The 24,347-nt window shown below is 57.8% G+C and overlaps 2 protein-coding genes across 6 annotated transcripts in view; one reads left to right on the forward strand and one right to left on the reverse strand.

Annotated features, from left to right (window-relative positions):
* The first annotated feature begins 2,978 nt into the window (after positions 1-2,978).
* RPL19 (ribosomal protein L19) lies at positions 2,979-5,451 on the forward strand. Its single transcript, XM_086767023.1, has 6 exons — positions 2,979-3,121; positions 3,463-3,569; positions 3,947-4,069; positions 4,297-4,417; positions 4,765-4,875; positions 5,262-5,451. Exons 1-6 carry the CDS (start codon positions 3,117-3,119, stop codon positions 5,383-5,385), a joined length of 591 nt encoding a protein of 196 aa, XP_086623149.1. The 5' UTR covers positions 2,979-3,116; the 3' UTR covers positions 5,386-5,451.
* A 2,970-nt stretch (positions 5,452-8,421) lies between these two features.
* FBXL20 (F-box and leucine rich repeat protein 20) overlaps positions 8,422-24,347 on the reverse strand; it is a 38,859-nt gene continuing 22,933 nt past the window's right edge. For 3 of the 5 annotated variants that reach the window (XM_086767007.1, XM_086767009.1, XM_086767008.1), the window contains 10 exons: positions 19,658-19,726; positions 19,374-19,469; positions 17,990-18,116; positions 15,944-16,018; positions 14,147-14,277; positions 12,785-12,845; positions 12,214-12,258; positions 10,743-10,799; positions 9,510-9,722; positions 8,422-8,990 (listed from right to left, as the gene is read on the reverse strand). In XM_086767007.1, the coding sequence (XP_086623133.1) occupies positions 8,883-8,990; positions 9,510-9,722; positions 10,743-10,799; positions 12,214-12,258; positions 12,785-12,845; positions 14,147-14,277; positions 15,944-16,018; positions 17,990-18,116; positions 19,374-19,469; positions 19,658-19,726 (982 nt within the window). In that variant the 3' untranslated portion in view covers positions 8,422-8,882. Of the gene's footprint in view, positions 8,991-9,509; positions 9,723-10,742; positions 10,800-12,213; positions 12,259-12,784; positions 12,846-14,146; positions 14,278-15,943; positions 16,019-17,989; positions 18,117-19,373; positions 19,470-19,657; positions 19,727-20,177; positions 20,273-22,368; positions 22,444-24,347 lie in introns of all 5 variants that reach the window. The other 2 variants (XM_086767004.1, XM_086767005.1) reach the window with 2 other exon arrangements.

The raw sequence follows: 24,347 nt of genomic DNA on the forward strand, positions 1-24,347 counted from the left end.
GGCCCCAAAAAGAGACGGGGGACACACGGGGCCTCCGGGCTGCTGTGTGGCTGGGGTGGGGGGGGCCATGCAGGCGCAGCCGCGCCCCCCCCCCCAAAAGGTCAGCGCCCGGGGCGTGCTGTGCCACGGCCTGGGGAACCCGGGGCTCCCTCAGAACCCCCTGAACCCCCAGCCTCCCCCCCCGGAACCCCCGCAGCCTCAGCGTGACCCCCGCCCTCCGAGCCCCCCCGCGCCCCCGGGCCACCCAACGCCGGGCATGAGGCGCCCAGGGCACCCCGGGCCCCGCGGCAGCAGGGGGACGCCCAGGGCGGACGGACCCCCGGCGGGAGGGGAGGGGGCTCCGCGTGGCCCCCACCGGCCCCCAGCCCGGCTGCAGCCGCCCCGTCGCCCCCGCACCGTCCCTGCCCTCTCCCGCCAGCGGGTCCGAGGGACACAGCGCGCCGGGCGGGACGGGGGGCCCCTGCCCCCTCCCCGGGAGCCCCCCCGGCGCCAGGGCCGAGCGCCTGCTCGCCAGGCGGGACCGGGCTGAGACCTCCCGCGCTCATCTCACAGCAACGGCACCCCGGGAGCCGCTGCCGCCAGCTGTTGGAAAGCTAAAAATTCCCCTGGGCCCCCCGCCCCGCGCCCGCGGGTCTCTCCGTGCCGCGGCCCCCGCTCCCGCAGCTGCGGGACAGCCGACGTTCGCCACCGTCAGCCCCCGTCGTCGCCGGCGGCACGAGGCGCCCAGGCCGGCGCGGGCTCCCCGGCAGGCGGGGAAGGGAGCCGGGGGGGACCGGTTCCCCAGGGCCACGCGGGCCGGCAGCGCCGACCCCGGGGCCCGGCCGTGCCCAGCCCCGCGCCCCGTGCCTCGAGTTCGGCCTTCGCTGGCCCCCACGGCCAAAGTCTGCCCGCCTGCGCCTGCGTCCACCTCGCCCCGGCCCCGGCCTCGCGCCCGAGCGGGAGCTGGCGCGCCCGGAGGGTCTGCGGGGCGAGCAGGGGGTGGCCAGCGGCTTTTGGGGAGGCAGAGCCAGGCGCCAGGGCAGAGGCAGCGGGACGCCTGCGCAGCGGCGGAGGGCGAGCGCGCCAGTCCCCGGCAGCTGCGCGGGAGCGTAACGCAATTACGGCGTCTCCGCGCCCGCTGCCAGAGCCGCCCCGCTCCCCGGGGCCCCACCTCACCGCGGCGGGCGTGGGGGCGGCCGGGGCGCGGCGGAGCGGGGACAGCAGATCCCCTCGGCCTCTCCGGAGCGGCTCGTGCTGCAGCATCCCTACCTGGGCCGAAGCCTCTCCCCGGACCTGTGGCCGGGGCGGTCTCCTCGTCCCCATCTCCTCGGAAAGCACGGAGCACCGGGCGCCGCTTCCGCAGGGCGGGGGGCGCGCGCACCCCCGTGTCGTGCACGTGCACCCCCGTGTCGCGCACGCACTCCTCTCTCCAGCCCGCGCGGCTCCCAAAGCCTTTGCAGGACTCCAATCTCAGCGGGACAGCCCGGGCCTGGGCCGGCAGCTGAATCCGGCCGCGCTCCTGCCCCAGGAGCCTCTGGATTTTGCCGTTTGTTTGATGAAAACCATGACTCGGTTTTTAAACAGCAAAAGCCTGTGTTTATCTGGGTTTTCCTCTGAAAATGAACCAAAAATCTGCTGCCAGCGGCTCCTCTTCTCACGCCATATGTTAACTGTGCCGCGGCGGCAGATTCGGGGGCAGCCGTCAGCGTCTCGCCTGGGTGTTTAACGAGGCGCTTCGGGGGCTCTCGCTCTCCAGCCACTCAGCTTTCAGCGGCCGAAAAGGAGGGAAAAGAACGGCTGCAAAGTTACAAACCCGGGCGCCGTTTAACGCCGAGGCGCTTGGGAAGCAACACTTCTGCTGGACAGGTTTGCTCTGAAGTGGGAGTTCAGCCACGGAGGGACCCGCGTTCAGGCCAGGTACAAGCTACACGTCACCGCTTTGCAAGCTGTCTCTTCTGCCAGGACCTCGGCACCCGTCTGTTCCTGGAGAGGCGCCAGCACTTTTCCGGGTCGTTTCTCCGACACGAGGGCCGTCGGTCGCCACCGGGCCCGTCTCAAGCCTCGCTACGGCATTTTCGGAGGAGACGCTGTGGCTGGCAGAGCCGCGAGAGGCCACTCGGCCGGCCCCGGCTCTCCAGCTGCCAAACGGTGCCACCAACACGCCCAGACCCCCCTCGCGTCTTCGACGGCGAAATACCGGGAAGGTAAAGCGCTCTGTGCCAAAGCCAGCGCTGGCTGCGGCCCCGCTGCACCCACGCCAAGCGGTTATTTCGCAGGAAAGCGTGAACCCCCTTCTCTCAGCAGCACCGTAACCCGATGGCTGCAAACGAGGTGGAACTTCCTCCACACGTGGAAACGAAGCAGGGTCCGAGACCGCAGCTCGCCACTCTCCCGCGCCAGCCTCCCGCCGTTCACACCGCGCTTTCGGGTGGCTTCCCGGGAAAGGGGGCACGGCCGCGGGCCGGCGCTGGAGATCCCGCTCCTCGCTGCAACAGCAACGGGACAGAGCTGACGTCAAACCCGTCCTGACCTACGGCTCCCCGGGCAGGCGGGGCGGGCGAGGCGGCACGGCCTGCGCCCAGGCCCCCCCAGCTCCAGCGGGCCCGGGCCCGGGCGGGGGGCACGTTCCCGCCTCCCCCGGCGCGGGGGGGCCCTGCCGTGAGGGCAAGGCCGGGCCCACGCAGGCCCAGGGCAGGGAGGGGGCATCTCCACAGCCTCCTGCGGCCCCTGACTCCCAGCCCAGTACAGCCCAGTACAGCCCAGTACAGCGCAGGCCCCTCCCAGTTCACCCACCACCCACGTGCTGCCCACAGCCTCCTCCACGCCACTGCGCATGCGCCGAGCCCGCCCGGCCCTGCCCGCCGCGCAGGCGCGGGCTGTACCACTCGCGGCGCAGGGGAGGGGGGGTGCGAGGAGGGAAACTCGTGTCTTTGCCCACGTCTCGCGTGGGTCTCGGCGCCCCGTCCGTCCTTGCCGCCCGCAATCCCACCGCCGCTCTTTTCTGGCCGCGCTCCGGGCCGCGCCGAGGCCGCGGGAGCCGGGCGGGGCGGGCGCGGGGTGGTACGTGCCGCTCCCCGCGGCGCCGGCGGTGGGCGCGGCCGCTCGCGCCGTCTCTTCCTCTCCGCCCGGCCGCCGCCATGAGGTGAGGGGCCGCGCTCCGCCGCCCCCGGGCCTGCCCGCGCCGCGGGGGCGAGCGGCGGGGTCCCGTCAGCGGCGGGGGCGAGCGGCGGGGTCCCGTCAGCGGCGGGGGCGGCCCCGGGCCCTGGGAGGCGGCTGCGGCTTCCTCAGGGCTCGCGTTGGGGGGGCGGGGGGGGAGAAATGGCGGCCAGGCCGCGCGCTGGGGAGGGGGCGAAATGGCGGCCGGGGCCCGAACTGGGGCGGGGGGGGGGGGCGGCAGAGCGGGGCTGGCCCCGCCGCTCTCGGGCCGCTCGCGTTTCCCCGCCGCGCTGCCCCGGGCTGAGCCGTGTGCGGGGCTCCCCGCAGCATGCTCCGGCTGCAGAAGAGGCTGGCGTCCAGCGTGCTGCGCTGCGGCAAGAAGAAGGTCTGGCTGGATCCCAACGAGACCAACGAGATCGCCAACGCCAACTCGCGTGAGTATCGGCCTCGCGTGCGGCCGCGGGGAACGGGGCTTTCCCCTGGTTTGGCAGCAGGGAGGTTGGCTTCGGTAAAGTTCTGACGCTTGAGCAACTGCTCAGAGTGGAAACGAGTCCGTCAGGAGGGCTCACACCGTTCCCCACGCACTGATGGGGTGCCTGGTGAGGTCCTGGTAGCGGGTTTAGGACTTTCTGTCCGAGAGAAGGACGGACGGGAGGGGAAAAGAGCAACTCCAGCAGCGCGAGCAGGCTCTGGGGGAAATCCCAGCCTGTCCTTCGCGCTGGATCCTTTCCGTACGTAGCCAGGTGGGAGTCCGTACTTGTCTGTGTCCTCATTGCGTGTAAGGTGTTGAACGTGGAGCTTCTTTCCACAGGCCAGCAGATCAGGAAATTGATTAAGGATGGTCTGATCATCCGCAAACCGGTCACCGTTCACTCTCGTGCCCGCTGCAGGAAGAACACCTTGGCCCGCCGGAAGGGCAGGCACATGGGCATCGGTAAGCGCTGGCTCCCGGAAGCGTCCGTTTGCCGCGGTATTGGCCCGCCCGCACGCTTACGCTGAGCGGCCATCGCCAGGAGTCGTGTGGCAGGGCCTAAAAGTACGCCGTCTGGGTGTTAGTAGCTTCGTTCTTGGAGCAGAGAGGAGGACTAAACGCTCCAGCAAGAGCGTGGTGTTCAGCTGGCGGAAGCTTGGCCCGTCCTCATCCCGTTTTCCCCTCTCTAGGTAAGAGAAAGGGTACGGCCAACGCTCGTATGCCCGAGAAGGTGACCTGGATGAGGAGGATGCGAATTCTGAGGCGCCTGCTCCGCAGATACAGGGAGTCCAAGAAGATCGACCGCCATATGTAAGCCTGCCGCGCCGCGTCCGGCTCTGGGTGGCGTGACCGCACGCTTCCGTAGCCATTTCTTGCTGCGTGCGGCTTCTGCAGCCGGCGCCGTGGTGCGCAGACTGGTGAGAGTGAATCCTCTCGGGGACGCACGGCCCCGGAGAGCTGCTCCGCAGTAACCCCGCAGCTCCGCACACACCTCTGCCTGCGCGGAGGAGGGAGGGGGCGGCGCAGCGGCTCCAGCGCGACCCGGCTCCTGGCAGCGCCCGCGCGCATCGCTGCGCTGTGCCGGGGGGCGGCGCAGGCTGGCTGGGGGCTGCGGTGGCGCGATCTCGTTCACGGCCCACTCCGTTCTGCTCCGTTAGGTATCACAGCCTGTACCTGAAGGTCAAGGGCAACGTGTTCAAGAACAAGCGGATCCTGATGGAACACATCCACAAGCTCAAGGCAGACAAAGCTCGCAAGAAGCTCTTGGCGTAAGTGCTGCCCCCCGTTAGCGTCGCCCGTGCCGTGTGGGGGGGTCGGTTTTCTGCACCTAACTGCGGGGAGGTGGCTCCCGGCGGCTGGCCGCTCTGGCCGGAGCGCTGCTGACGAATCCGGCCGGGGCGGGGTGGGGCTGGCTGGAGGCAGGCGGCGCGAACCCCGGCGGAGCCGCGCGCGTTTCTTGGCGGGCGGAGCGGGCGTCGGTTGCTGACGCGGCTGTAAAGCGGCGGGGCGGCTGACCCGAGGGGTTTCAGAGTCCCGCTGCGTGCCCGCTGCGGGAGCCGGTGTCCTGGCGCGGGTCCCCGGGCCGGTGGGGAGGGCCGTCCCGAGGCCGTGCGGGGCGGTCCCCGCGCGCTCGCCAACCCCTCCCTTCCCGCAGCGACCAGGCCGAGGCGCGCAGGTCCAAGACCAAGGAGGCGCGGAAGCGGCGCGAGGAGCGCCTGCAGGCCAAGAAGGAGGAGATCATCAAGACCCTCTCCAAGGAGGAAGAGACCAAGAAGTGAACGCTGGCTGTCTTGTGTACGTAGCGTTTTCCACCCAGGAGCGTCAATAAAATATCGCACGCGGGACTCCTGGCACTCGCTCCGCCCCGTTTCGGGAGCTGGGAGGGACGGGCTGGGGCAGAGCGCTGCGGTTCCTGCGCCGGTGGCGCCTCTTCCCGTGAGCGCAGCGCTGCCCTCCTGGGCTCTGGTGGGGAATAAGGGGTCTGGGGGCTGCCCCTGCCCCCCGCCGCCCTCCCCTGCGTCCCTGGGGACACTGCAGCCCCCAGCGCGCCGGGCTCGGGCCAGAGCTGACGGGAATCTTTGAGGGGACCCTGCACCCACAGCCCCCCCAGGACGGCACCGAGCGGGGCAGGGTCTGCGTGCCCCCGGGCACCGGTGCGAGGGAGCTGGGACCAGAACCCCCCCCCCCCAGGGACCCCCCCCCCACCAGGGAACCCCCCCAGAACTGGGTCTGATCCCTCCACAACCCCACCACCCCCCAGACCGCTCCTTACCACACCCAGGCCCGCGGGCGCTGCCCCCCCCGCGCTGGGGGAGCAGACAGGAACAGCCCCACCCCACCGCTGGGCCCGGGGCTTCAGAAACTGGGGGGTAGGGGTGGAGATGGAGGGAAGGATGGAGATGATGGAGACGGAGATGGAGAGGAGCCGGAGGACGTGGGTGAGAAGGGGGGGGCACCAGGGCAGAGATCAGGGTGTCGGCAAACACCGAGAGGGGGGACGGCCGCGAGCGCGGGGGCAAAGGTGGCCGGGGGCCTGTGGACCCGTCGCTGGGGGTGTGGGGAGAAGGAAGCAGCCAGGACCCTCCCCAAAACACTCGCTGCTGCCGGGACCCTGAGCTCAGTCCCGCCACCCTCCAGCCCAGGACCCCCGCAGCCCTGCAGAGACCGCGTACGGCGCGGCACGCAGACAGGGGCCCCCCCGGGCTCAACGGCCTCTGCAGCCGCCGGACCGGCGCCCGGCCCAGCCCCCAGCGCCCCCCAGCCCCCAGCGCCCCCCAGCCCCCAGCCCAAAGCAGGGCGCGGGCCGGCAGAGTGGGATCAGCCTCCCCAGACGGCCCGCGTGGAGGGTTTTCGCTCTACAGACGGGACTCCTCCAGCAGGACAGGGCTTGGAAAAGGCGTTTATTGGTATTTATAAATACAAACTCACGGAAGAGTCCCGCTGAAGACGGATAACTGACTGAAAAGGACGCTGCCAAGTAGTTTGAGCTACCTTATGCTGTGACCCTGTCGGGGGGGGGGGGAAGCTGCTTTGGGTTCTGCATTCTTGAGTTCTCCCCAGAAAATTCTGCTCTGTCACAAAGCAAACCGGTCAGCCAGCGGCACCCCGGCTCACAAATCCCTCTCGGCTCTCCCCGCCGCAGCGCAAACCCAGCCGCGCGCCCTGCCCAGCGCTGCGCGAGCCCTGCGACGGCCGGGCACTGCCCCGTGCACGCGCTTCAGCCTGTTTCCCGCGAAGCATCGTTACCTCTGCCGCCCCGACAAGCGGAGGAAGGAGTTCTACAAACGAAGGGCAGGAACGCGCTCGCTGCGGGGAGAGAGAGACTCCGCCGCGCTACAGGGGCTGTGAATAAGCGTGGCGGCCTGAAGGCGACGCAGGACAGGGGCCGACAGCGGCCGCTGGAACCCAGCGCGCCGCGTCCCCAGCTGACCGCCCCGCAAGGCTCCGTGCGGCACAGGCGGGCTGGGACGGGCGCAGGTGGTGGGGACGCAGCTGGGGCAGCACTCGGCGCCCCGGCCACTCCCGAACGCCTCAGGCAGCGGCGAGAGGGCAGCGACACCCCGCCCTCAAAGCAAATCCGCCGAGAAAACCCAGGCCCCCAAACCAGCCGGTCGCTGTGCTGCACCCTCCTGCTCCCCCGCCGCAACGTTCCTCAGCGTAACGCTGAGGCACCGCTCCCGTCCCGCTCGGTCAGCCGGGAACCGTCCCGGAACGCTGCGCGCTCCTTCCACCCCGGGGTGGGCAGCAGGAAGGGGGCACCTGCACCTCGGCCCGTCCTCCACAGGCCCAGCCGAGCCGGAGCAGGTCCTGCCCCGTTCAACCCGCGGCGCCGGCCCATCTGTTCAGGCTCCGTGCGGGGCCTCCGGAACCGCCAGCGTCCAAGGGCCGGCAGCTCGCAGAGCCGGGCTGCCTACGCTCCTCCAGAGCGCCCAGGCTGGCCGGCCCGGAACGCCTCAAAACCAGCGCCACGGACACGTCCCCGCACGGACACATCGTCCCCACACGGACACATCCCCGACCGCCGGGCGGACAGGCACGCAGCAAACCCCGTCTCCTTCCGAGGGCTCCTTCTCCCAGACACTTACCTGTGAAGATGGAAACGTCAGCAAAGTGGCCCAGCGCTCGCACCTCAGCGCTCAAAACTGTGACAAGAGCCCAGGGCGTTATTTTCAGGCCTGCTTCTCCCCCCGCTCCCGTTAGCGAGCGGTTATTTCTCAATCAGGGCAAGGAGCAAAAAGATCCTGCTCTGCCGTTCTCGGGGCAGGCCGAGGCGAGCAGGGAACTTGCGGCCAGCGGAGCAGGCTGTAGCTGTTTCCCTGTACCAAGAGTTACGTCCCTGCCACCGGAAAACCCGAAGCGCACACAAACCCAGCCAGCCCGTCGCCGATGGACCCAGGGCAAGCGGCCTGCAAGAGCCCAGCCCGCAGCGCGCCTCCCACTGACGTCTCCTGCGCAGGCCGTCGCAGGCGCCTGCTTCCAACGCTAAAAGTATCTTTTAAAATTTAAATTACTGATTCACAACCTTTGTTTGGTAAATCTCAAAAAATGACCGAATTAGAAATCTGCAAAGAACAAGCAGGGCGTAGGGAGGGTAGAATCCAAGCCTGCCGCTACAGATGTCAAGCTGGGTCACAACCCAGGAAGCCTCCGAGCGGGACGCCCCAGAAGGCGGCGCGACAGCTGACCCTCCGACTGAGCGCGCTGGGCGCAGAGGGGCGGGGAAGGGGAGAAGCACAAGGACACCACGTCTCACAACGGCTGCTGCTTCGCTCCCTCACTGAAAAACGGACACAGAACCGGGTGGGGTTTTCAGGTTTGGGTTTTTTTTTGTTTTTTTTTGTTTTTTTTCTTCTGGACAACGGATGCAGGGTTAAAGCATGTTCCTTTCCTCTCCCCCTCTCCCCGTTCCAAAGGGTTTCAGTCACTACTCCAACCTCCACAGCAGCAACAGTCATTCCGGGTTCGCAAAGACCTGCCCTCCTCACCGCAACGGTTTCATCCGAGCATGCCCAGCAGGAATGGTTCAGAGTTACACCAATCCACCTACGGAAAAAGCCATCGCAGCTCCAGCTCCCGCGCCGCAGTCCTCCGGTCTGCTGGGGCAGGCGGGGTGTGTATATGTATGTGCATGGGTGGCTACAGGGGCCTGGCACCGCAGCCCTGCGCTGGCCCTTGCAAGTGACACCGGTATCGCTTTCCTCGAGGACACTGGTGCCCGCCGTAACTCTACAAGTGTAATTAAATACTCAGTTTGCAGGGACCACCGCTTCCAGGGTCATAGGATGATGCAACATCTGCAGAAGCGCTGTCTGCTGCCCCCGACCGAAGGAGGTGGAGTCACGGGCGCGAAGTAGGCATGGACTTTAATATTGGGTAAATGCGTCTGAAAAGAGAAACACAGCGTGTGAAGCGACGCGGGCAGCGGCGTCAGGAGTCAGAGCCCAAAATCCGCCTGGCTGACTCGTCTTCGGACTACGGACTAGCACGCACGTGAGAACCAGAGTGGAACTAGGTCTGTGCTCTCTTTGCAAACGGAATGTCATCACCGCTCCCCTTGGACAACCGGGCAGCGCCTCAGGAGGGACTCACCGGGACGCGCAGCGCCCTAGACGAGCCGCTAGTGACAGCGGCCCGGGCCCTGTCCCACCCGCAGGGCCAGGCGGCCTCTCCGCGGCACGCTGGCTTTATGACCGGCTCACCCGGGCTATCTGTACGAGCAGGATCCGTGCACGGCACCCTGCAACCCCCAGCGGGACAGCTGTTCATGCCATAGATGACGGTTCTCAATATTTTAAGCGCGAGCACCAGACCACGAGGACTGCGAAGCCTCAGCCCTCCCATCTCCTACCGGCTAAAGCGTTCACGTCACGACCTTCCTGGCGTTTAATTTATTCATTTTTACCCTGAGTCTCTTGATGCCTGCCCGCGTGATCTGCTGGCAGTCGTACAGTTCTATCCTCTCCAGGCTGTGGCAGCTTTTCAGGTGCTCCAGGGAGGCGTCCGTGATCAGAGGGCAGTTGTCCAGCTCGATCACCTCCAGGCGGTCATGCGCGCAGGCACCGTTTCCCAAGTGACGGATCCCGTCGTCTGTGATCAGCTCACAGTGGGACAAACTCTGCACCCAGACACAGCAAGTTAGCGGCCTCTGCCCCGGCAAACAGAAGCCAGCACCCTGCGGGGGGACGCTGCGGGACATGAGATGGCCCCCATTTCCTGGGTTTGGGCTGCTCTCCCACACTGGCTTTTTGGACAGGTCCACGCTCCCCCCTCGCGCCGGAGCCACCGCTGCACCCCAGACCGCAGGCTCTGCGCCCCTCCAGTGAGTAACAGGCCCGCGAGGGGAAACCTCACAGCTGGAGTGCGACGGGAGCGGCAGCTGCTGAGCGGGGAGACCGACAGCGCCAGCAGACAGGACGGCGCGTCCACACCTCTGCTGTCGAGTAAAGCACCGCGGTAAAATCGGTGCCTTACACGGCACGGGAGGGACCCCGTCACCGGGTCTCAGAACCAGCAGAAACGCAGTGTCACCTGCGCGGTGCCGCTTTGGGGGCGGCTGCATCTCAAAAGTTCTTGAGAAGGAAGTGACCTCGAACGAGGGGACAGCACCAGCCTGTCGCTGCGTCAAGGGGACAGCGCGCTGGAGGGACGGCTGCTCAGGGGAACCCCACCTCCCAGGACAGGTGTTCTCAGGGTGACAGCAGAGCAGCACACAGGGACGCAGAGGACACCGAGACTAAGCGCCCAGGAACTCAGACCAGGGGACGCTGCTCTCCAGGGCCAGCAAGCTCTGCAGGCCCCAGCTGCCCAGCTCCGCGCTGCAGGTGAGGAGGGCTGCAGGGTCCTCTCCTGCAGGACCCACAGCCCGGTCTGCAGACGGGTTCTGGGGGCTCGCTGAGGACAGCCGGCGGCTGGCACCAGGAGAACCCGGCACCCTACAATTCACTTCCAGGCAGCCGAGGGTGCCCGGCGTGCGGTAGGGGAGGGACAAGAGGTTCCTCAGGGTCAGGTTTCTAGACAAACTCTTCCAAGCCTTCGCAACACGTCTATGAAGTCAGAGACAAATCCCCGCAGGCAGGGCTTGAAATACCTTTGTTTACAGAAAGAGAAAGCTGGAAGTCTCACTTAAAACACTCACCAGAACCTGAAGCCGCGGACAGTGTATGGAGAGCTGGATTAGCGTACTGTCTGTTATCTGGGGGGGGGGGAAAAAAAAAAAAAAAAAAAAAGACAAACCCTTTCAAACCCTGGGTGCTTTGCGCAAGGACAAAATACAGTTTCCCTCTACGACAGAAAACCTGCAAACTTCTGCCTAATCCGTGACAGCGTTCCCCACTCTCACTCTCCTGAGGCCCTCAGCAACTCGCCTCCCGCGTGACCAAATTTCAGACGATGGATTCCTCCACTCCCTTACAGAAACCAACTCATGTCCTTGAGGACTGTCAAGACGCCGGTATCGTTGGTTTTTTGAACTGCCTGAAGTAGCTCTCATGAAATAAGCTCAGGATTAAGAGAAGCCAGTGCACAGACCTCTGCAACACCCCAATGCCTTCTCCATGTTTGTCTCTGACAGTACCAGAGGCGTTCAAGCAGCTCCCAACAGCTGGGCGGGCGGCCGACCTGCTGCTCTTCACTCCTCAGAAGAGGCAGCCAACACAACGGCTTTCTAATCTCAAAGCATCCAGAAGGGAACTTGCAGGGCTGTCTTTGTTTTGTTCAGTCGGTCCAAGCACACAGCCCAGGTTTCCTTCTTTCTCTCCTGGCTTACCTTCCAACCACCTCCTGCCTGGACTACTGTACTTTCCTCTTTGTGATCTCCTGAGTTTCTGCCCTGTAAACATCAGGAAGTACGGAATACCGGGGTCACGCTGTTCTCAGGGCAAGAAGCAAACCCCCATCATCTCCACCGTCTTTATCGGAGCTGATTTCAAATCCGTCCTTAGTGTCAGAGATTTTTCAAGGGATCTTGAGTAAATTCCGTTACTTTCCCCTATAAATGCCACCTCGAAACGGTTATCAGCTCGTGGCACACACCCTACAGAACAGCGTGGTGTTACACACGAGACCTTAAACCAACGGAGAGCTGCAGCACAGGGCGATCAGGAGACTCGACAACAACAGACCATTACACCCCACTGCCTCCGAGGAAGGTCACTGGCGGTCCGGGCACCCGGGTTCATCTCAGGATGCTGCCGTGTCCTCTATGAAGTCACTGCTGCCTAAACAATCTGCCTTTTTTCAGAACAGGGGTAACTTCCGTTATTTCCAGCAATATGCGTTGCACAAACCTTCCCTGCCTTGCTCGCAGAAATCCTGCTCTGGGACCTCATCTCGTGTCAAGGGCCACGCCGCAGGCACCTATCGCCTGACCTTCAGGACACACCTGTTCCTAACACAGATTTATTTCATGATTTGCAGCAGCTGCATTACTACGAAACAGGAACAAAGGCTCAAACTCAAAAGCAGTACTTTCTTACCCAAAGATACCCAGTCTTCTCACTCAGGACCCTAAACCAAGTTCTGATTTAGAGACAATCACTTTTTCCCCATCTTTCCATGCTGCTGTGACTACGCTAAAAAAAGTAACAGCCGGGGGTGGCACCTCCTACCTGGACACACTCCTCCAGGTCCATTTTTTCAAGCTCGTGGCAGTTCTAGGAACAAGCAAGAGATTGAACACACAAACTAAGGGCAAAGTTCAGACAGCAAATACAAACACAACTACAATAAAACAGTCTTGCAAAAATGAAGGTTTTTCTCCATGAACCGCCACGACTCAAAGCTTGCTGCTTCTTTACGAAGCCCACCAAATACAGCAAAGGGAATCCAGCAATTTCACTCATTTAAAGGCACAGAGTTTTCTATTCGTAGAAAGCAAAGGGGTTAAATTCAGGGTCAGTAGCACAGAACACAGATTAATTTGGGAAAGCAAACAGTAAAGTTTGTAACTCTCAGGTATTTAACATTTCATGTAGCTTGGATGCACATCGTCCCAGACGCGTGGCTCAGGACAATGCCAAAGGTCAGCTACATCCTCATTTTCCTAACTTAGCTTCCACTCAAACACCGAGATCAAGAGCACTACAAGAATCTGCGCTCAAAAGCAAGCTACTGGTTGTTCATATCCACCAGGAAAAGAAAGCAAAGACACTCGATGAGAAAGCGGGAACGAGCACTTACCCTAGCTAGAGTGGTAAAGCCCACGTCTGTTAGCTGGGAGCATCTGGCAACTTCTAATATTCTGCACAGAGAGAACGTACAATAACCATGGTGGAGTCACCGCGCTTCTCAGAGTGTCTAAAGCTTCCAGCAGCCCAGAGAAGCCCGACCCGCTTTAGGCCGTGCTCTCTGAGAAGATAATCCGCACAGAGCATCCACCCTGTACCCCTGAGCGCAGGTCACAGGGGAAGGAAAAGAGAAGTCAGGCTGAAAGGGAATCCCGGCGTCATCCAGCCCGTACCCTGCTCCGAGGCAGGGGGCTCTCATCCGACAGACGCCGCGCTGCGGTGCTCCTAAAACCCTCCAGACCTCCCGAGTGACCTCCTCTGGTGTCCACCCACAACACAGACCTCATGGTGACAAAGCGGGGAGCACAGCCAGCCGGCAGAGGGGCGCGGAAGGCCTCCTCCACCGTGTTACCGTGTTTATGCGCCCTTACGGAAAAGGGGGCGCCTTTCCTGAAGCGCACCACGCGTTTTACCGCACGGAGCCTAACACCGCAAAGCTGCCCCTGAACATAAACACAGAAACCGTCTGGAACTGAGATTGTATTTTACCTTCCTCTTTCAAAAGTGGTTTCTGTACATTCGTATGCGGCACTTTGTGCCCGTAATTCTTTACACGAGTTGGCACGGAAAGCAGTTGTGTTTGCTTTCCCCTGGACGACGTGTTTTATGCCACTTAATAGCGGCCACTCAGCTGCTACAGATGTCAAATAATAAAACTGTCTCTTCGTTCTGCAGCTGGCATTCCTGAATTATAGCAAAGTCTTCCTGAAGAAACTTCTCCTAATAAAAAAAAAGTCTTTAAAAAATAAACTAAAAAAGCAAGCACCTGCAGAGATATTGCTGGAAGCCACTCCGCCAAGCAGAGTGAAAGCAGAGTGAAAGCAGAAATCCCATCTGCTACAAAACCACCACGGAAACTCTGTGAATGTCACATGCCAAGAGGAAACAATGTCGTTTAAACATGTTTTCAGCTCTCAGTACAAACGTGACCTAACCTCAACTGTTCTCCAGAGCAGAACAAAAGCAGATACACAATGGTGGAAGGAGACGGCTGCGAAGCCAGTCCACCGGCAGCGCGCACCGCCACGGCACGGAGCTCTGTCACCACAGCCCTACTTGCACGAGTTTAGAAACCAGAAGTTTGGGTAAAAACTATGATCATCCCACAGAAAATGTCTGGAAAAAGCTGTGATCACAAATGCACTTTCAGAAAGACCTTCAGAGTCTAAAGCAGCTCAAATATGACGTGATGACGCCACCAAGATCCCTTGCTCAGTGGGTCGCTGTAGCTCGCGTCGCTGCGGCGAACACTCACCTGAGCCTCGGGCAGTTCTGTCCCAGGGCATTCAGGATGGCATCCGTGATGTTACAGCAGCCCGAAGCACACAAGGATTGCAACTTGTGGCATCCTCTGCATATTGTAATGAGACCATCATCTGTTATTTGCTACAAGAAAAACAACAACATCATCACAAGCCATAACGATGGAGGTGGAGGTGAAAGGCACTGCACGTTTTCCTGCTCAAACTTCCAACCAGGCACTCCACTGAGGCCAAGTTATGCTGCTTTCAGCCCAAAAATGCATTCAGATATTTCACTGGAGCAGCTGAACAGGATAAGCCACACTGAAGTGACTTGTAAACACTGGGAAAGTGATTCCACATGCACGGAAATGTTTGAGCTTTGGCCACGTGAGCGATGGGGGAAGGCGTGGTCTCCTGCCTTCCTTTGCAACCCTCGCTTGGAAAGTCCTTCGCTGAAACTCAAGACGAGGAAGCACCTAACAGCTCTAGTTACACACGGAATAAGCGGCAGGTTGTTTTCACAAACAGCCTTTAAAAAATACACTTCAGTGGTTTGGGACCAGCACCTGAGCAGTGAGAGACACGCCTACAGCCCAGACCACGTTAAATCCACCTCGCGGCACAGCCACTCCACCGAGCCGCCGCATCCCCGGACACGCAGGGTCCGTCCAGCCCCGCGAGCCCCCTCTGCTCAGGAGTCTGGGACGGCAGCAGAGTCCAAACCTGCTCCAGAGGCTTCCCCAGCGGGTCCAGGGCTCAGCACGGCTGGGCCAAGGGGGCACATGGGCTCCACAAGATCAAGAGAAACGCGCACGGTGGGATGGGGGGAAAAGCAACAAAAGGTGGCAGAGGCTGCGCATGCCGGAGAGCCAGGGTAACCCTCGCTCAGTTCTCAGCTTCTGGATTTTCAGAGGCAGCCAAGACTCAACTGCGACAGAAGAGCAGCAACCTAGGGACTGGCACTGCTCCTTTTAAAACAGCAAACGGTGAGCGTGGGGGCTGGTACGCCCGAGTTCTGCAGTGAAATGAAACAGAATCTGAGCAGAACTCTGTATTTTCAGTTAAGGTGATCAAGAACCACATTCATTTTCTTCCTTCCACCTGTCTGCCTCCTCAGGCTCCAGACGCAAGTCTGAAACTTGCCTACAGTTCAGCTCCTCCTTCGCAAGCACCCAGTCTCAGAGGGACGGACACCAGTCTCTAGCCAGTCTAGCAACTGGCAGAGCTGGTCCTTGAACAGGAGTGGGGAAGGAAGGACAGCCCTGCAGCTCCCAAAGCCCTTGCCCATTTCCGTGGAAAACGAAGAGACTGCCCAGTTACTGCAGCAGACTAACGGCATGACAGCGAGTACAGACAGCCCATCCCATTTCTTTTTTGGCATAAATACACATTTTTGGCACTGCAGGGTAACTGGTTTAGAGCCCTTCTGTGCCGGGAAATTGTACTCGGTTCAATTTTACACAGACCGGAGGAGCTGCCTGGCTGGATCAGCACACAAACGCTCCAGCCCAACGGAAAGAATTTTTCCAGCTCGCCCTGCAAAGGATTTCAGAAGCCCCATGGGCAGGGCAGGGAGACAAACAACTCCGACAGACTGAAAGCTATGACACGCTTCGGGGGCTTATTCACAGCACTGAACGCTACCAAAAAGCTGGTTTTCATCAACTGTTTGTTAAAGTCTCGTAAACGCACAGCTGCCCTGGCTGCACAGCTGACGTTCCGGGCTGGAGCACGTTCTGCGCGGCTCTGCTCAGAGACGGCCTCTAAACACACGGCCGAGCTGGGAAGTCGCAGCGGGCTGTACTTACTAAGCACGTTTGGAGGTTTAAAGTCACCAGTTCGGGACAATGTGCACCAATGTATTTCAGAGCTTCATCCTCAAGCTGGAAAGAAAAATTTAGAGAGGGAAGCAACCTGTTAATACTTCAAGCAATCTTCAAAATAAAGCTTTGATAACAATAACATCTCTGGTCTGCGTACCTCTGGGGGAGGAGGGCAACGCGCTGCAGCCTCAAGATACACAGCAGCAAGCGCATGCTGGGTTTTTTTACACCGTCTCAGGAACGGAGTTCAAAGGACCCACAACACCAAGTCACTGATTTAAAGAAAAGCTGATCTGATCAAACGTGTAATTAACAAAGCGAGCAGTGAAATCAGGAGCTATCTGCAGGAATTAAGGAAATGCTTCCCTAGTGAGGGCCCGTAAGCAACGCTGTTTTTATATTGCAATGTTGGAGCTAAAACAAGGTCTTATTTCAATGTGAGGAGCACAAACACACGCAGGTTGCTTTCTGATGATAAGAAAGCCTGCTATTCTTAAACCTACAGGAGCAGATGGCAAGTAATTGGTAACAAGGATGTATCGCCATCAGTATTACTCACGACTCCATCAATTACCAGAAACCCAAGATGTTTCCACGACCTGAACTCTCAGAATAGGCCGAGATGGTTCTATCTTTAATCAAGCCACTTTTACAGCCCAGTATACCCCACGTCTTACAAATCCAACAGCAGTGTAAATTCAGAGAAACTACTGAGTGCAGCCCCTACAGCCAGGCGTCCCTGTGCACAGGGGGCATTACTGCTTCGTGCGCATCACCTCTGTACGGCGGCTCTGTTCATCCTGCCAGCCTCTCAGGGCTTTGTGCCCGTGCACAGGGGAAATATGCTCTTTGGAGAATAAAAACACATAGCTGTTCAGCTATACACAGCAGCCAAAAATGGCACTTACATGCTTAAGGAATCCCTACCCCAAGAAAAAAACCCCAATCCAAAACAAATAAGCGCTGCAACTGTTCAGCTACAAGGACCTAACAGATCAGAAATCTGTTTCCAAGTCCACCCCGAGGCTCTTAAACCCTCAGGACTCTCTGGGTCACTCTCTGGAGGTTTCAGCTCCTGGGGGGTCAGTTTTACTCTCCTTTTTCAAGGACAAGATTCTGAGATACACATTTGCTCCTTCCTAGCCCATCTGTCTGCATTAAAAAGACCCAAGCTCACTTAAGGTTAAAAAAAAAAAAAAAGAATCAGCCCCCACATTCTTTGTGAAACAGCTTTGCAAGGAGCTCTTTCTCATCAGAAGAGTAATGCTCAAGGGCGACGCTCCCCACAGCCCAGTTCATAATGGGTGTAACTCCTCAGCAAAGCCGTAATGCAGGGAAGCACTGAACACACCACACTTTTTCAGTGATTCACCAGGTGAGATACTAAAGAAAGATTAAAGTTAGTTAGTCCAAATAACAAGAAGTGTAACAAGGGGGCAAAAAAAAATCCCCCTTTCAGCTGGAAGAGTTAGTGCACCATGTTCACATCCCTGCAGCCTCTGCAGAATACGCGGCCACAGCCCAAGAGCTGTCCGACACTCGGGGGAACACTGCTGTCATCCCCACTGGCTGCCGAGATGTCTCTCCACGGCGTCACGGACAGCGACTCTCTTTGCCTAACCAGAGGATCCAAACGGCACGCAGAGGAACCTCTGCCGCTAGCGCAGGTGGAAGTACTGTCACGCTTTCTAAAGTTTTCTGTGCCTCCACAGACAGCCGGGTCTAGCCATGAACAAGGGAGTTATCTCCTCTTTAAAAGGGTTTGCTCAATGTGTTCCCGACGGGAAAAAAAGAATGATTCTGCAGCTAGATATGCAATTTGTTCACCGTCCCACTATTCACGCTGAGCCCAAAGCTACTGGAGAATTTCAGTAAAAGCAGCTAACCTCTAACAGACCGATGGGGAGTAACTTCAGTAACGTACCATTTCTGCAAACAGGAAAACCCCCCGTACTTCATCCCCGCACGCTCAGTTACGGCAGAAGCCAGCCAGCTGTTATCACTCAGTCTGAGCACCCTGCAGAGCCGTACCTGCGTGCAGCCTTTCAGAAACAGGGCTTTGAGTCCCCCGCAGCCTCGCACCAGCGCCTGGATGCCATCCTTCGTCACCTGGTCGCACCAGGAGATATTCAGCTGTTCCAGCAGCGGGCATCCCTCGCTTCGCAGGTGAAAGGAAAAGCATGTTTACTTTTGGAAAGAAATCCCGCTTCAAGCCAGAATCTGGGAAATTCCCATTTCTGGAACCCACACGAGCACAGACGCGCCCCTGCATCCCGCACACCCAGGGGGAGCACTTGTCAGACACCCTCTCCAGGTGCAGCGCTCAACGGCGCCAGGAGCTCAGAGCAGGGTACCAGTAGGGCGAATTGCCGCCGATCGACCCCATTTCGGCCACCTCCCAGCTCCCGCACAGGGACAGGCAGCGTGGGCTTCTGGATCTGCAACAACCAGAACCAGGCTCCGTTTCTGCCACACTGCTTCTGACGTCCCAGGCGCAACCCCACCTTCGCAAACAGCTGCCAGGAGCAGCACTCTAATGTAATTTATAAATAGGAAGAGACACACATGCTAGCATGTATTTAGGATAGCTGCAGCACAAATCTGACCCTGTGAAATTAGAGATAAGGATGAGGACCCTCAAGGGAAGGAAAAACCAGGCTCAAAGTATTTTAATGTAGCTATAAAAATAATTTTAAAAATAAAAATAGTCATTCATTTGTTATTTCAAATCCATGTTTTCTCTGGTGTCTACATTCACCCTCCAGTATTTTTTCCCATGACACAGCTTTCCTGTATTTTCTTTTATTCCACTGGTATATCACTCCTTTTTTTTTTTTTTTTTTTTTTAATAGTTTGGCCTCCATTGTTACCTTGAAGTGGGTTTTTTTGCCTCCTTTTCTCTGTCTCAATATTTTCTCACAAACGTCTGTCTGTCCCTTCCTTTTCTAGATGACCTGGCAATTCAATTTAGCAGATTTACGCAGTTACGTGTCTCCTAAGCAGTTTAAGACGACAAGCAGTCCCATGCTGGCGCTCACCCCCCGGCTATGTCAACAACTAAGTACGCAGTGGGACGCTTACCGTGGAGAAGCGGACTGTTAGTAAGTGAGCCTTTTAAAAAGGCAGGCTAAGGCCTTTGTCTCCCCCAAAATCCCTCCTCCAAGACTTTAACGGAATATAATAATTCTTCTCCTGCTAATAACCACCAGGACAGACACAAACGAGGAGGAGGACAGCTTTTACCGAGCCCTCTGCCTCTGCAACCCAGGAGGCACCGTGTGAATGCTGAGCTCTGCCGGGGAACGGCTGAACTCTAATCACAGCTCCACCTCAGCCTCCTCCACGACGCCCACGGGGACAGCGCGGGTTGCAGTATCTCAAATGAACCGCCAAAGCCAGCGGTGCTGGCTCCTACCTCAGCGCTTTCAGAGACAGGTTGGTTATGGAAGTGCAGGAAGCCAAATCGAGGTGCCTGAGTTTAGAGCAGAACTTACTGAGGCTGGTACACGTGCTGAAAGAGAAGACAAGAGATCCTCACGCAACAGGTACATTCCAAGCCGTACACATCTCATACCACACGCATCACAATATCTACGTGTGCACACGCCTGGCCTTCTCGTAAAAAGGAGATGGAGAACACGACACGGCACAGGCAGAGCCGGGGATGACAGGGCAAACGGAGATGAGAACGCTACTCACGCATCCGTGATCTTGGTACAGCCATTCAGGTTCAGTACTTCAATGTTTCTGCAGTTCTGTGCAAACGTCCTTTTTTAAAGAAAAGGGAAACCAGCATTATTCAGTCAGTAGATTTCCAGATGTTTTACAGCTTTTGTCTCAACCATAACACACCAGATTCAATTTTACAGAGTTGTCTCAAGAAAAATAAATAAATTAAAAAAAAAAAAGTTATGTTGTCCCATATCTTGCCCTGGGATTTGCCAGCCTACGGGCAAAAGCTTTGGTGCCCGTTACCGCTCTGCCTGCAGTGGCGGCGGGTACCGTTTTAATGAGAACGGAGAAAAATGGCTACTGTGCAACGTTAAAAATGATAAATTCGAAAGGCTTATACGCTACTGCTCTCAGCGTTTTAAGTTAGACACACAGGCCAAAGATCTCCGTTCCAAACTGTTCATAAATTATTCCAGTCTTCTGTGACTGCAGAAACGGAACCACTCTTTACATGACGTTTATGAGCAGACAGAAGCCATACCACTACCTTAACGCATTGTCTCCCACTCCCAGACAGCCACGCAGGCTTAACTTCCGCAGGAAGCCCCCGCATCTTTTAGAAATATTCTCAACTACTCGGCCCTGTTGGAAACAAAGAAGGACGTAAAAATCCAAAAGCCACCTCATCACTTAAAAGCTGAATTCAAAATTGTGCAGATTAACAACAGTTTGTTATCCTAGGTAAAACGGTGCTAAGACAACAAAAACGCCATAATAATAATCTAAGGCAGGGTGAGGGAGAATTATTCAGCTTCTGAAGATGGAGAGACAAGGAACAGCTACCTAAAGCTGCTCAGGCTAACAGCTGAGGAACGTCTCCAGTCAGAGCTCCCAGACACCGACACACGCCGCCCAGGAACGACGAAAGCAGCAGTGCCACTGCTACGACACAGGCAGTATGGACAAATGAGGACAGTCAACGCACTACACAGAGATGCACCGCTGAGAGAACATTTGTCTCAGTGTCCAGAAATTCAAATACTTTCCCCTCTCCTTCAGTCTACACGGTCGCTCGTCACAGAGCAGGAACATCACTCTGTTCTTCAAGCACGAGCTCCACGCGAGACCTCTGCAAGGATGAAGATATTCTTCCATCATCTTTTTCCCGTACAAAAAGATATCAAGCACCAGGCTTGGTACGATGCAGTATCACGACCAAAAAAGGGACAGCAGCTCAGCCAGATCTCTGCACGAGCTCCTGGCGACAGCGGCCACGCGCCGCCGGGGGCCGCGGGAGCAGCTCCGGAGCCGCGGCGCGCGTGCTGCCGAAGGGCAGGGTGCTGAAGCTCAGCCCTGCAGCAGGGCCGGAGAATCTGAAACCGTTCGCGTGTTTGCAATTCCTCCAGCAAGCCTACGAATCCGTCCGTTTGAATTAGGGGATTCAAACACACTTTCACAATACGTGGGATTGACATCAACGGACGGATGCGCGTTCCTTCAAAGCAAACGCTCAGGACGCACAGGAAGCCTAGCGGGAACTTTCAGGTCAGGTACCACATATGGAAGTTTTGTTGTGAAAGGGGAAGCCGGTGCTTATGCAAGGACACGTGTCTGAGGTGTAGAGTGGTGTTAGAGAACAAAGGGACATCAAGGCCAGGCAAAAACCTCTCAAAAGGAGAAAAGCCCCATTTGTATTCCGGGCACTACTGTTAACTTTGCTCTATGAAAGTAAGTAATTGTATGGGTCCAGAACTGTCGGGGCGTGTTACGAGACAAGGTATTTAGTGTCAAGAACAAAAATCACACCGCTTACTTCTTTCAGGAAGTCTCAGGCCACTCAGACCCCTGCAAGCACGCAGAAGCCATCCCTGTGTCACGGGCCTGTTCCTTTATCCGCAGGGATAGGCAGCTGGCAGGAGGAGACTATTTTAACTCCTTCCTCCACAAATGACGCACGTATTTTCCACCAGCTCCCACAAGGTGTGAACCTTCAAGCCATCATCTGGTTTGTGTCTCTGTCTGTAACGAGTTAAGATTATACACTCCCTACCTCCCTCCTCCAGCGTGTTTTGAAGAGGGTATAACATTCTGATAAGAAACTTCAGGGTGGTTTGGTTTTTTTTGGTCTCTTCTCCCGATTAATGCAATTTGCATTTTCAGAGAAGCGTGACGACAGCGTCCCCTCCTACCAGCGCCGAGCCCGGCTTTAGAACAGCCACCAGGAAGCACTTCCAAAGCTGCAGCCTCTGGGACCGATCTTGACCTCGTGCCCTTGCACCATCTTCGCCTGCATTTCAGTTTTTGCTGTGAAAGATAGACAGGCACGGACAGACAAATTCCAGGCCATGTTTCAAACGCCATTCAGAGTCTCGCTGGTCTCCGTGCTCTGTTAACGTTTCTTTGGGCAAAAGGAAAAGCAGCCTAAGTTCTGCTGTTCAGACGTAGTCGCTTTTCACAAGAACACACCTACTGTACACCTCACTTCTGTTTTCAGAACACAGACAAGCACTTTCCTTCTATTACTACCCTGAACTCTTCATACAGATATATAATTCTGTCCATTTTCAAAAGCTGAATGGATTGCCCGGACTTTTAAAGGCTCCCTGAAGCTAAGAACTGAAATTAATGATTTCTATCTCCAGGGAAGGTAAAGAGGGTTACGCTGGGAGTATTAATCCATTCTAGGCTGTAATTACATTTTAGCAAGAAAAATGGGTTTGTATGTCACTTAATTATACCTCAATGTCCCTCTGGAAATCGAACAGGTCAATTCGCTGCCAGTTACTGCCATCCAGGGCCAGAACATTCCATGCCTTTATCGGGAAAAAGCGTAAACATGTTGTTAATACGAAAAACCGCCAGCGGGACCCAGTTACAGCTTGTTCCTGTCAGAAACAACAGTGTCTCAGATGTCAAAGCAACAAGTAATCACAGCCAACAAGGAAAACCGCAGTTACCGGAACCACTTGCTGGGAGCAGTCCCTCACCTACAGGCACGCTCCTCACGAGTGCCAGAGCGGGCGAGCCCGCGGTCCCCAGCCGCCCCTGCTGCCACCAGAGGGGACGATGCCGAGCCCAGGACAGCAGGCAGAACTGGAGCGCGGGCGTCTTCACAGTCCTGGCTGGAACCCAGTCCCCTCTGCAGCGGCACCAGCTACACCAACGCCTTCCGGCAGGACCAACGGGAAGGTGAAGGACGCTAGGACGTGGGTGAGGCCCAGACACCCTGCACCAGGCATCTCCACCGCCAAGAGGAACGAGGCCAGGCCGAGGGCGGAGGACGCAGGGCGCTGGATGGAGCACTATGCCGTGAGATCCCAGAGGCGGTGCGGGGGGCCGTCACCTTGCACACCTCCTCTCCTGCCTCCACAGAAAGAGGCGCTCAAGGCAGCTCCACAGCTCGGTGCGTGGGGCGCTGCGTCCCACCAATGGAGAAATTCCAGGCTTTTTAAGCTGTCCAGACAAAAAGCATCCAGCTGTTACCCGAGACCTAGGCACCAGGGCTAGGGCGACACTGTTCACTACCTCCGACTTTATTGTTTGTTTGGGATTTAAGGAAAAAAAAACAACCCCTCTCATGTGGTTCATGCTGGAAATGAGAACCAGGAACTGTAAGCTAGTAATTCTGACATTAAAGAATTAAAAAGGTTGTCAACAGAACTACACTTGAAGTTTTAATTACATCATCCAAGTAAACTAGATCTCAGAACACCCTGAGCCCACCATGAGGGAAGAGCGCACGTACACACACCTGGGCACACGTTTATACTTTATCTGCTACAAGCGCCAAGCTACAGCCCCACCACAACACGCCAGTTCTGGGGAAAGCCGCGGACAGACTTAGCACGGCCGACAAAACTGTGAGCATTAATTAGTTTCCTGCATATTAAACCTCAGTGCTGATGTTTGTTTGAGAGTCTGGTTATTGCCGTAGGAAAAGTAACGGCTGCAGCGGATGGAAGCCGTAGCAGAGCTTATCTCGGCGTGTAAGGCAGGAACACCACGGACAGCCCTCCTGCAGCTCGCCGCAGGTACCGCCCTCCTTCCCAACGCGGTGCCGCGAAACGACTGACTCGCCCCCTGATGCCCTGTGGGCCGTGTAAGCGGAGCAAGCACAGAAATGGGGGCACGCCTTGACACTGGGAAGCCTCTCTGACAGCCCGTTCTGGTCACCGCTGCTCTGCCGGAGCAGCGAGTTCCAGCCGGCAGCTCTGTCACTGGAAGACTCGTGTTATTCGGAGAACGTGGGATGCCAACCAGAGTGCCTGGCAGCACACAGGATACGTTTAAATGCAACTAAAAATGTTTGAGCGTAGTCATTTTTATTCTTCTGTACTCTGAATAAAGAAACAAGTTAGAGTTTGAGTTTGAACCCCAGATGGATCAGCTCTGCACAGGCGTCTCTCAGCACCGGCCCCAGCAGTACGGCGAACACCAGCACGAACACCTTCCTGTGCAACCGCCCTCCCTCAGCGTGCCTTACTAGGTGCTGGCAGGACAGGGCATCTGAACAAGTCTGGCAGCTCTAGATTATCAGCCCTCACCTGAAGGGATTGTCCCAGATGAATAATCCAAGCAGGATTTCGTTAGCTGAAGCTCACAAAACTACGAACTACTTCAGGGAAAAAAAACCAAACCTGCAGCCCTACACAAAACAGACACTCGTGTTTTCTTCCACTCTTTCGTACTCGGACGCGGGTGATGTAAGTAAACTTTC

This window comes from Chlamydotis macqueenii, chromosome 25, assembly GCF_036417535.1.
Source record: "Chlamydotis macqueenii isolate bChlMac1 chromosome 25, bChlMac1.mat, whole genome shotgun sequence".
Lineage (NCBI taxonomy): Eukaryota > Metazoa > Chordata > Aves > Otidiformes > Otididae > Chlamydotis > Chlamydotis macqueenii.

Bases quoted from the DNA above. Each gene is read 5' to 3' on its own strand.
- RPL19 (XM_086767023.1), top strand. The intron at 4,070-4,296 runs GTAAGCGCTGGC...TCCCCTCTCTAG, and splicing joins GGGCAGGCACATGGGCATCG to GTAAGAGAAAGGGTACGGCC. The intron at 4,876-5,261 runs GTAAGTGCTGCC...CCCTTCCCGCAG, and splicing joins GCTCGCAAGAAGCTCTTGGC to CGACCAGGCCGAGGCGCGCA.